Source organism: Anoplophora glabripennis, unplaced genomic scaffold (assembly GCF_000390285.2).
Source record: "Anoplophora glabripennis isolate ALB-LARVAE unplaced genomic scaffold, Agla_2.0 scaffold174, whole genome shotgun sequence".
In the NCBI taxonomy this organism is placed as follows: Eukaryota; Metazoa; Arthropoda; class Insecta; order Coleoptera; family Cerambycidae; genus Anoplophora; species Anoplophora glabripennis.
Genome location: NW_019416305.1, coordinates 384,009 through 397,236, shown reverse-complemented (window position 1 = coordinate 397,236; position 13,228 = coordinate 384,009). Strand labels below are relative to the sequence as shown.

Sequence of the window (13,228 nt, the reverse complement as noted above, 5' to 3'; positions counted from 1 at the left end):
TAAAAACAGTAGGCAGTGATTGATTCTCAACACGTAGATCCAAGTGACGGGTAAGCCATGCAGAAAATTCTATTCCATGGCTAAAGCATTTTTGGGGGTTCCAAGAATTGTTAAATTTCTCTTGGTATATCTAAATATCCAACAAGTCAGAAACTACATTTCTATTTTTTTATTTTTTATCTTGATTACCTCAGAAAAAAACACTTGCATTTTGTCGACGTTTCGTTGTTTTTATTATAACATCCTCAGGACTGCATTGGGTTTTAAAAGTCAAACATTGTAAAAAAATATAAGGACATTTTAAAAATAAAATTGGTTGGTTGATTAAAATACAGCTTATATAAATATTAGCAACAGCCTTTGTCTGTCTGTTGCTACCCTCTATGATTACAGTTGGCTGTGATGGCTTGAAAGTGGTCGAATTCTATTTTTCCGACTCCTGTAGATTGTCTGCTGCGCTTCACCTGACCTTCTGCAGTGTCACCTTCTTGGCTTTAGGGCGGCTTTTTGTCGCTTTGGGATTTTTTTTGGTTTTAAATTGGAAACATCCTAGAAATTCTCACTTTTTTTCTCCGATCTCCTACACTGCTACGTCGGTTCGGTGGTCTCCCAGATATTGGCTCTCAGTTGACTCGGCGATTGGCGTGGGTTGCAGTGGATCTTATTTGTGGAATGGCGAAATGGGCGGTGACTATTAGACGCCTTCATTATAGCCATCTTTCTCTATTGCACAGATTTCTATGACTTTCTTTATCACTCTCACGTAACGGCCAATGAACCATGAGGACTTTCCGTCCCTGTATATTCTTGATCTATTAAATTCAGTCATTTACAACTACTCTGATTGTCAGATCAATACAAATGTGAAAATAATGTATTTTTCACAGTTTTATGAATATGATACCCATCGACACCCCATTGGGAAACTAGAAAGAGCAGAAATTAAAACATGTAGCCTCGGTTGTCTTCCGTTTTGTACATGCTTGTGAAAATAGAATGTCTCAAAAGTTCCTTCAAACAAAACATATTATCGGAAAAATATACAAAATGAATGGCACAATAAATTCTCGATGCAGAGAGTACACGAAATTATTTAGTTAGATTAAGAAATAGCAAAAATTGTGATTTGATTTATTTATGACTCTATTGTTTAATAATTAGATTTTTGGCATTGGTATGCAGGTTCTTAACAGTATCGGTATCCCTTAATCGTACAGTGTTCTGTTCACAATAATTTCTCGTAAATCACAAAATAATATTGACTTTCAGGGTTATTGCGACGTGTTCTTGAAATGTCGCGCAGTCGACGCTGATGGACCGCTAGTGAGATTGATGAACCTCCTGCTCAATCGGGAGACGTTAATTACCGTAGCTCAGTGGATCACGGAATACTGGTGGGCGGTGCTGTTGATGGGCATTATCTTTATAATTTTGATGGGAATGTTCATCAAGTGCTGCGCCGTGCACACCCCATCCTCTAATCCTAAGAAGCCGCCAGCCCGTAGAATTAGCGATACCTTGAGGAGACCCATGAACACTTTGAGAAGAATGGTAATGTATCAAAGACCATAGTTATACGTGGTTATTAACATCATTTTACAGAGGTACCATCATAATGCTCCTCATCATCCGAGCGCTCACGGTCCTTCTGGTAGGAGTCGACAAGACAGATCTTCTCGACCATCAGCTAGTCAAGGCGGCCCCAGGGCTGGATACGGGGAGGGTCGGGGACACTACCAGGCTCCAAAAGGTAAGACCACAGAATTTTGTTATTGTTCCGTGCTTGTTTGTTAGATTATAAAACGTGTGATCTACAAATACCTCCCATGCATGCTTGACATTTTTTTTGCTTTTGTGAAGGACAAGCTTTCGATGTAACTAACAACTAATATTCCACTGCTACTTGTTAGTGCTTAGTATCAAGTTACATACAAACTAAATTAGCGGTGCGCAACCTGTTCATTGAAATTGATCTGGTTTATTGCTGTCAGAAATGAGGAGCGCAAGCGTCTGCGTAAAACAATTGGTCAAACTGTTATTTGATTTACAGTTTGTTTGATAAGAGCGTGTACGGCAAAATTCAAAAATTATTTGGGATAATGAATTGAAAAAAATACACACATACTACTACATCATGTAGACCGAGGTACACTTTCTACTAATTGTATAGCATACTCTTGTGGCAAAGATCTCCATAGCAATCGAATCTGTCGAAATAACTGCTTAATGGTCCATATCTTCTCTCGGAGCTTCAATTTCATGAGCGCCCACACCACATATTTTCTATTGGATTTGCATCTGGCGACTGCGATGGCCAATCCAGTACGTTGACGTCATTTTCTTGCTTCCACCCAGTACAAAGATGACTCCGATATTTTGGGTCATTGTCTTTTTGCAGTAACCAATTTTTATTTTTCCGCGTAAACCACCTTTCGGCAGATGGTAATAAAGCCGTCTGATATATTTTGACCATTTTGGCAGCGTTCAAATTTTCTGTGAAGATGTGCAAATTGTCAAATCTCTGCTTTGAGAGACAGCCCCAGACGTGCACCTTTACCGAGTGTTTAACGGTCCGCTGGATGAGTCTATTCGCGTGGGTAAACCAGGTATGAGTGATAGAAGAATGTCCCCAAAGAGAAGCTTTGTCCGAAAAAATTACGTTGTCCCAATCTTGTCCAAATTATCTTTCGCCCAATTGAGTCTTTTTTTGACGTGTTTTTCAGACAGTAAACACCTTCTTCATATAGTGTCACACGACACATTTAGACCCTTACCATAAAATCACTGTCCTCGTTTTTTGTCGTTTTTCGTACAGAGCCACGATCCGGTAGGTCATCGACATTTTTTACGTCGGCATAACCTTTCACCCACTTACAAATGTCTTTGATTTCATGTACTTAGCGGCTGCTTCGAGCGACATTTTCGGTCCTTTCGGATGTAAACACAGAAACACGGCTTTGTAACGTGATGCGTACGCAGCACACATGGTGAAATAAGTTATTCTGAGACCAAGGTCAAACGATAACTGAGGAATTCTGTACAAAGCATCTGAGGGGAAGGGTATCACTACCTGCTCAGGCTTAAATTTCCCCTCTAACGGTTTCGAGGACAAAGTTTTGCCATACACGCTCTTATAAAACAGACTGTACGAACAAAACTCTTCTCTGGATCTTGTTGAATATAGTTAGGTAAAATAGAAAAATTTTCCAAATAGATGAGGAAAATACTTGTATGGTGTATAGAATAATTTAAAAAACAAAAATAGTTGGATGGACCACAGATATACAGGGTGTTACAGAACGACGTTTTAAAAATTAGAGGATGAAATTCGGAACATTTTGCAATAAGGAACCAGAATACTGTTTGGTAAACTTTTATTGACAAAGCGGTAGAGTACAATCAAATACTGTAAACTGAATTTGTGGCTTCACTACTTTAGATTAAATGTTCAATGGGCAACCACCAACATCGTTACATAATGTACAGCGACGAATCATGATTTTCCTGATTCCACGTTCCCTTCTGGTATCAAACGCGGTAAAGATGGCCTCGATAAGCTCTACTGGTGTTGAGTACACAAAGGACTTTACATAATCACAGAGGAGACAGTCAAGAAAGGTTAGATCAGGGGAGTGTGCAGGCTAAGGGATCGAGCATCTCCTTTTCCAATTACTGTCTGCCTGAAGATGTCTGTGGGATATGCTTAAAGTGACCATTTGACCCGGATTTTGCAGAATTGTCCCATTTTTAGGTGAGCCCTCCCACATTTCCAACGTCCCGGAAAATGTCCGGATACAGTAATAACAAAAATTGAAAGGTATAAGCGTTGGCAACATTGTACATCTCGAATGCTATTTATGTCGGGGATTTCTCGAATATGTGTTAGGAGGGTTGGCATTGGCACTGTCATCAGTGGCATTAAATAAATTGTTCAGTTGCGTATTAGATTTGGAATGAGAATGAAGTGTTTTTGAGAATGTTTAATATTACGTTACGAAGCGGTAAATTTTATTGACTCGTAACGATTTTGGGCCTTTCTTTGGTAAGGCATTCTTCAGAAAGTTCGAATACCATGCACCATTCAAATGATATGGTAAGATGTGTGGTCTAATAAGGCGATCTCCAAGGATTCCAACCTAAATGTTTACTAAGAATCTCACCTGGTAACTTCTCGAACGGATAATGCTTAGATTGTCAACAGTCCATCGGTGTTATTATTATTATTATTATTAAAAATACCCTCTCTTGTAAAAGTTCACTCATCAGTAAACAGCACGAGGTCTGGAAAATTGGGGACAGCAGCATGTTGATGAAGGAACTACTGTGAGGATTGTTGCCATGGTTTAAAATCAGGCTGTTTCATACTTTGAACTGGTTGTTCATGGAATGGATGTAAGTGCTCACCTTGCAAAACACGCCAGACACCCAAGTGATTTACGTGCGTTCCGTGGGCAATTGCACGTGTGCTTGTTCTTGGATTGGCAGCTACATGTTCCATATCGTTTACAAATTCAAGTGTTCGTCTCGTTCTCCTTGCACCAGCTCCTCTCATCGTCAGTCGACAATCAATATTGTTGAATATTATATTGCTAGGAAGTCATCTGCTTAGGTACCTTCCTGCGTACAACCGACGAGCTGCACTGACATTCCCAATAACGTAACGTCAATCGATGGAAGGGTAGCTACCCAAGTGATAGGAGGTCAAACAGTCAAACACCTTCTACTGTTATAAAAACTTTATTTCACACTTCCGGTTATAGGTTCCTTATTGCAAAATGTTCCAGATTTTATGCTCTACAATCTCCCAAATTTTTAAAACATCATTCTGTAACACCCTGTATATTGCTTGGATATGAAAAATATGTCTGTATGTCTGTACATTGAATACCTAATATACAAATTAAGAAGGGGGGGCCTTAAGGCATATCTTTTCATAGTTGTAATTTTTTTTTAGGAGGATCTTTTTTATCAAAAGGTTGAGCACTAGTGTCTGAAACAATCGAAAGATTGTAAGAAACTGTTTAGTTTGTATGGTTCTTTAGCTAGCCAAAGGATGAATCTTAAAATGTTGATTGTAACAACTTTAATAACGTTTAAGCTAATGTTTTCTAAACGATTGTCAGTAACTATGATTTAATGAAGTTGTGGGTTTTCATCAATGGCAATGTTAAGGTTTACTAAAAAAAGTGTAAGTGATTAAGCAAGTAATAATAAATCTACTAATATACAGTTTTATTTTTACAACGGAGCAATAAAATGTAATGAAATTTCTTTTGCAATTATTATTCTAACACTGTAGCGAAATAAAGCTGCTAATATAATGTGCTTTATAGTTTATTGTCTGATAATAACGAATAAAGTTAGTAAAACATAATTTTTTGTATTAGAAATTATACAGGGTGTCCAGATTAGTAGTCGTTATTGTACTAATAAGTAAAAATCAAACATATTTCAGATATTTTTTATTAAAGAGACATTAAAGATGATACATATTTAGAAATTAAAACTTGCTTAAAATTGTAAATCCTAAGCCTGCTATATTTTTTTTTGACTAGTTGTGTAGAATAAATTTTGGATTAAAAAAAGAATAGCTAAATGGCAATAACAATTTTTTTAAATTGTCAGCTATAAAATGCAGCAGCCTTTGGATTCGAAATTTTGAGAAGGATATAATTTCCAAATTCTCTGAATGTCATTTGTTTTACTTATTATGTTAATGACTTGTACACCTATAAATGCGGACACCCTGTAGGTATAAGTAAGTCTCATCTCATTTATATCTCATTCTGAAGTAAACTGAAACAATACAGCAAATTAAAAAATCCAAACGTACAAAAACTTCTGCGCAGTTGACTTATAAAATTGAAACGTTACTTCAGAATTTCTGATGTGGTCCTCATTATTTCACAAATATTGCAGAAATTAAAAAAATCTGTTTTTCTTAAACATTTCATACTTTACAATAAATGCAGATAGTTGCCCTTTAAAAAAAATTATCAAGAGTATCAAGAAATGTTTGTAAAAATCCAAATTTTCATTATCTTCATTTGAAAAACTTCTTCATATTTTTTTCATAGTTTAACTTTTAACATTCGAATTTTGAGGTTCTGCCAACAGAAATTTAACCTTTAACAAAATACAAAAAAAAATTGATTGAAAAAAAATTTAATACAATTCAATTAAAGTAATAAGCAAATCTTTGTTTTTTACCTGACTATTCACAAAAATCTATTTTTAAGCTCATCCTTAGCATCCAGCACCAGTAATCATTGCACATGTACATCAGCACACTTACAGACACACTAACAAAATTAATGCCAGTATTTTCTCCGTAATACAATAGACTATTCTCCACTAGCAACGGCTCCTCCTGTTAGCTACAGTCGTCAGAATCACCCCGAACTGTACGCGGGAGCATACGAAATGAGAAACAAAGTCTGACAGGACGGTCAAGCTGGGGATAATCGGGTATCTCCACCGCCCGATTACCCTGGTACCCCAATGGCCAACATTCAGTTTGAAGGTGCTCCGCTTGTCCACTTGACGAACAATCCTAAAAATGGGACTATCGTTATTAACTCACAAACAGAATCCAGTGAACAACGTGGCTCAACTTAACCGGACTTTTAAATGTTTGGCCAATGTGCTCTGTGATTGAAACACGGGAACTTTAGTAAGTGCGTGTGAATTGATTTAATAATGAATGAAAACGGGTGCATTTAAATATAGTCACCTTTAATTTTAAGGTATGTTCTTTTTTATGGATTTGAGAATGATGTTTTTATGAAGTTTGTAAAACTTATTAGTTAGCTTCCTTTTAATGAAAGGCTGATTTATATTGTTCTACATTTTGGTATAACATAGATTTGTAATACGAAAATTGTCCAATTTATTGTTGCATTTTAGGGGGGCCAGAGCCCCTAACTTAGAACAATTTGTAAAAAATATGTTTTTAATTAATATCTTAGAAGAGAAATTGTTTTTTAGTATTTTTTATTTATTTGCCATTCTGCACCAAATATTATTTAGTTATTTATACTTCCCACTTTAAGCATCTCGTTGAAACGAGTGTTGATTTTTCTTTTCGTAAACTTGTCTGAAATACAAATACTCAGAGTACGTGCGTATATTTAAGGTGGGAAATGTTTTACTTTCTGATAGACTTAGTGTCACACCATTACTTCAACTTAGAAAAGTTGCATACTGTTTGCATTTTCAAATAATGCTCTGATACTCATTTTAAACTAAAAAAATGAAATATAAGTAGTAGAAACTTAATAAACAAATGAAGAAGAACGAAGGCTGCCATTTACATTATTAACATGTTTTTGTACAAGTGTACCTTTAGATTTATCTATTATATATTTGAACGCAAAAAAAGTGAATTTGTTTAGAGATAAAATTTCGTCTGTAATAAATAGAGTTCAGGGTTTTCGTCGGCTAGTCATAGGCGTGTTCGTCCTAAGCAAATAAATTAACGTATTTTTCGTGTAACGAAAAGTCGTTTTTTACCCCTTGGCACATTCGACATTATTAGAATATTAAAACGCGTATACACGAAGCAAACGCAAAACCAATAACTGCTGTTATTACCAGTTTCGTATGGTGCGCTGTAGCAAAAGGCCACGCAACGGCTCTGATCATCCGACTGACAAGGAGAAGACAAGATAATCGGATTTTTGTAATTTTTGATATTTATGGTACGTGTAGTCTGGACCTTGAATAAGAATTTCCCGAAGTAGTTTGACACAACGTTCATAAATTACCGAGATAATCGATTTTGAAGTTATACCTGACAGCTAAATCCACTAGATGCTATATTCTTCAACTGGGAGCGTGGCCTACAGGTCTGACAGTCACGAGATCGCTGATTCGTGTCCGTTGTGACATTTTTTTTTTTTCAAAACGCACCGTATGGTTTTTTATTATTTTTCTCATCTCAAAAATTATGAACAAACGAAATATTTTAATAACTACTTATGTGTATGTGGGAATATTCTTCAAATATTTCATTAAAATGCACAATTGGTTGATAAACAATATTTATTAATTAACAATAAGATTTCATTAAAAAAAAAAAAACAAACAAGGTCAGGTAGGATGTTCTTTTATTTTATATTTATGTTGGTATTTGACATTTTACGCAGTGTGGCGCAAGCCAGAATGGTAGTTATTATAGAAACATGGGAAGCAGAAATCTAGCATGTCGTGTAAATGTTATGTTTTTACAGGCACATTTTGTTTTGAAAATATCGACGTCAAAGCATATTTCGTTAACATTTTGAAAGATTGTTCTTTCATCGCACAGTTTCAATGCTTCTCTACCCTTTGTGGAATTTACTGGAAGTTTTTATGCCCGAGCAGGTGTGTTGTGTAAGCGGTTTTAACATGGTGGACGACCCATGCCACCTTGCTCAAAATTTTAACCAAACACTTGAAGAATATTCCTACATATAGCTCTTATAATATTTCGGGTGTTCATAATTTTTGAGATAAGAAATAGAAAGAAAGCTGGATGCTTAACAAATTTCTGCTTCCCATGTTTCTATGATAACTACCATTCTGGCTCGTGTTACACTGCGTAAAATATCAAATATTAACAAAAATATAAAATAAAAGAACATCCTACCAGACCTCATTTTTTTTTTTAATGAAACCTTAATTAATTCATAATAAATATTGTTTATCAACCAATTGTGCAATTTAATGAAATATTTGAAGAATATTCCTACATATACATAAGTAGTTATTATAATATTCCGTTTGTTCGAGATGAGAAAAATAATAAAATACCATATGGTGCATTTTGTAAAAAAAAAATGTCACGAAACGGACTCGAATCAGCGATCTCATGACTGTCAGACCCGAATGCTACCAATTAGGCCACGCTGCCAGTTGAAGAATGTGTCGCATCTAGTGGATTTAGCCGTCAGGTAAAACTTCAAAATTGATTATCTCGGTAATTTATGAACGTTGCGTCGAACTACTTCGGAAAATTCTTATTCTAGGTCCAAACCATAAATATCAAAAATTACAAAAATCCGATTATCTTACCTTCTCCTTGTGAGTCCTGAACACTAATAATAAATTGATAAACATTAAGAACAAAACAAAATTGGATTGATTTTCTAAGTCTTTTCACCCTCAATTTTAAAATAATAGTTACATTTTATAGTAAATAAAGTTTTAATAAATACATTTTAGCACAGCGTGGATTGAACTGATTAAGCTTTTTGGTTAAACTCGGATAAAATAATTAAAACTTATTTTCAGTGTTTTTAATATGGTGCAACTACAAAGTTTGGTGTCCACTTTTGCTTCACATAAAAATATTCAATAAAAATGAAAAACGAAAAAAGAAAATTGAATTTTATGATTGTTCTATAAGTTGTGGTTCTAGTCAAAGGCTCTTATTTTTTTCTGCAAGTTTTAATCTTTGAAATAGGTTCCAGAATGCTCTTACACATACACTAGAATTTTTTAATAAAACGTTTCATCCCACTTGCTCATTTTTTTTAAAGATGGGATACAACTTGCAGAAAACTATTTCATGGATTTATGTCCAAAGATGCTTTGTTATTAAATTTTTAGACATTTTAAAATATCTGTTCTTGGTATTTATTTTCAAATAATTGTTCATTGGCGTTATATACATGAAAGTATTTGACAGAAGTAGAATCCATGTGAACACGATGGTTGCTTATCTGTACCCAACCTCAATATTGAACTTGGTTTGCTCAAGAATATATTCTGTCCCGTTTTTTGTAAATATTAATTATAATGGTAAGCTGGATGCAACTTTTCTATACCCGACAACTTTTGTTGTAGTACTTTTTAGTAACTTACCAATTTATATAATAATTGTATACAACTGCATTATGTGAAATATCCTTAATATTAATACTACTTCAAATTGTGCAGAGATCTCATGGTTTTTTAATAATTTATTTTCTGAAAAATTACTATTTTTATATTACCTAAATTTAAAACTGTCTTTGTACCGTTGTTAAATTTTCTGGAAATTGTGATAAAAATTTATTTTACTGTTTCAATATTTGTCTTTAATGATAGATATCAAATAAAGATAATCTATATTTGATGATAACCTCTGTAATTGATAAATATTGTAAAAAATAATATATGTAAATATTGGAATAAAATAGTTGTTTTTATATGAATATGTACCAAATTATTTACATTTTGAGTAGTGGATTTTACCTATTACATATTTAAGAAAAGTATATAGTGATTTGTAAACAAGTTAGTATAAAGTGAAAGATTTTCTTTGGATTTGCTAGTAGGTACGATCCAACCTCGATGACCAATTACTATTTTGTGTACCGCTTGAAAAAGTACATGTGTGAGTCATTGTCCGATGGCTTTTATAATACTGTGAATAATTAAATGTGTTTTTGTCAACTGTAATATAAAATAAAGTCATAAATTTTCCATATAAACATTTTTTAATTTAGCTTTTCAAACAAAAATAGGGACAAATAAACGTGCAATAAAATAAAATGTATTCGATGAAAATTTGTTTTATAATTTTTTAATCCCATTCGGTTAATCACAGTCGGCTTTGTGAGAAGAGAAATTTGTATGCTTTCTTTCCGAAAATAAACTACAATATTTAAGCAATTAACTTTTTGTTTTAATTTAAGTTCCTTTGTAATTTTTTTATTTTTCCCACAATCATTTTCTATTCATTCTGTCTTTTGATTTCGCTACTTTATGAGAGAGATCAAACATAAACTGGGATTATGTTTTAAAAATTAATTCTTACTATAATAAAAAAAATTTTTTAAATTATTTTTTCTACCAACTAGATAGTTTTTTCATCTCGGAAGCTAATTGCACTTGAACGATTCTTTCACCATCTTCAAATTTGTTAATGCTTCTTTCAAAGGTCGAAACAAATGGAAGTCGCAAGGTGATAAATCTGGTGTGTAGGGTGTGTTCCACGAGTTTCCAGTGCAACAGTTTAAATTTTTGTTGAGCCAATGTGACTATACTCCGCGGTCGAAATTATAAAGAGTGACTAAGACATAATATAAAAACACTATTACCATAATGCGTATAAAATATAAAATGATTTTTATACGGTTCAATATTATTTATCTTTGTGTCGCTCGCTACGGACATCGATATAATCTATAATCGTCTAGAGACCGAGTTACACTGAACGTCGATCTATATTCAATCTCTGTTTTTTGCACTTGGTAGGGAATAGGGAAATGCTTTTTTAGTGGGTGTAAACGGACTTGATTTAACCCGTCCTGAGAAACGTCAGCATAAGCCTAGACGAGGGGTCTGATTCCATGGCTATAATAAATTTATAAATTAAAAAAACAATTGGGACGTTTTAAAATGCTGTAATAATTAAAATGGATCAAAGTGCCTGTTATAGCAAACCGTAAAAAATATTAGATGTTATGTTTTATTATCTTTTTTCATTATTTTCTATATCTTGTTGCCTTTAACGTAGACACGCCAATGGATTTTCGTTCCCGGCACGCTTCATCCCCCTTACTAGTCCAAAAGCTAGCGATGAATTACAGTCTATAATTTCGACCGTGGAGTATATGTGGGACTCAACATTACCATGAAGCAGTATCACACTTCGATTGGGCATGTTTCTCCTTTTTTCTATTAAGTTTACAGTAGTAGGCAGTGTTCATGGAGAAAATGAATAATATGCCTGTATAATTCAAGCAAACCTAGCTTTTGCCTTCACGTGTGATCTGGTTTTCTCCAGTCCCTCTTCGATTTAGGAGTAAAGGTGTGCCCATGCCTCTTCACATGTTAAAAGGTGCATCAAAAATTGTCCGTCTGTGTGATATTAAGCTAAAAATCTTTTACAAATTCCAATACGGGTTACTTTCTGTACATCTGTCAGTAAACGATGAATCGCCTTGCTAACAGTTCCTGCAAACTAAGTAATCTGTAATGCTTTTTTATGTACTTCCGAATAATATTCTAACGTCCAAAGCAATTTCAGAAATTGTCACCATCAATAAGCTCATGAACTGCCCCAATGTTTGAATCTGGATATTGGTTTGAGTTCGGCAAGAATGAATGAAATTTTCTACCATTTTCTGGCTACAGGAAAATTTCTTGTGCCAATAGACTTAAGTTTTTGATACCATCTTTTCAGCAAATTTTTTCTTCAGCTTGTAGAATTTCAAATTTTATGTTTTCTAGCATTTAAAACTGGTACTTCTGCTTTGACATGGCGCTACTTTCTATGACAAAATTGATCGAGGGAGTCAGTTAAATAGTCTCTCCCACTTCTGATACCCTCGCCCAACTAATGATGGCAAGATGAGATGATTGGTTTAGATCAAGAGAGTCGGGAAAAGAATTCCAGTTTATATTTATTTCCCCTCCTATTTTCAATATTTCAATTTTTTTATAATAACTAATTTTTAAGAGTACCTAAATTGTTACGATAGATTTACAATGGATTTATATTTTTTTCTGCATTGTATTTTTACTTGTTAGGCCGGTGTCCCATGCATCCGAAATCCGATGTACGGTATCCGAAAATATTTTAATTCGTACGAATGATAATATTATAATTCACATGCATCCGAAATTAATCTCATAGAAATCAAGTATAGAACCATGGAATTTATTACAAGATGAAGGTGAAACATTTTCAAATGACAACCATAGATATATATTATAGAAAATATACGTAGTATTATATTTTCTACATTCGACATTATAATATAACATTTATTTGACTGTAAATATATCAAACGACAATCATAGTATGTTAAAAACTTAAAAAGTCAGGTTAAAAAACATACGATTTCGGATAAAAGTTAAAATTATTTCTACTTTTTCGGACGTCGTATGAATTTTAAAAATTTCGGATGAAAATGAGTGGTAAAAATTTGAATGTATATTAACCAATAGGAATACTTTCGGACCTTCGTATCGTCGGAATTCGGATGCATGGGACACCGGCCTAGTCACTGCATATATAAATATGACTCCTAAGTTGAATCATAACTACTCAAAAAAATATACAGGGTGTTCTGAAAGTCCATCAGGAAACTCCGGGAGGTGATTCTACGTATTAAAATAATAGCAGTACTTATGTAATGAATTTTTTTGCGAATTGTCAATTGGTTGCAAGTTACAGCTTGTCAAAGCTTAATTTTTTGTATTTTTCGATTTAACTCTTTCGCTGCGCAATACATCTGAACGTAGCTACCGTGCC

At 34.0% G+C, this 13,228-nt stretch overlaps 1 protein-coding gene across 3 annotated transcripts in view; it reads left to right on the top strand.

The window, feature by feature from the left end:
- Window positions 1–7,730, top strand: part of LOC108906840 (disintegrin and metalloproteinase domain-containing protein 10) — a 216,583-nt gene extending 208,853 nt beyond the window's left edge. For 2 of the 3 annotated variants that reach the window (XM_023454009.1, XM_023454008.1), the window contains exons 9-11: window positions 1,270–1,551; window positions 1,603–1,750; window positions 6,344–7,730. In XM_023454009.1, coding sequence (XP_023309777.1) covers window positions 1,270–1,551; window positions 1,603–1,750; window positions 6,344–6,441 — 528 coding nt within the window. In that variant the 3' untranslated portion in view covers window positions 6,442–7,730. The remainder of the gene's footprint in view (window positions 1–1,269; window positions 1,552–1,602; window positions 1,751–6,343) is intronic. The other variant, XM_023454010.1, reaches the window with a different exon arrangement.
- Window positions 7,731–13,228: the final 5,498 nt, after the last annotated feature.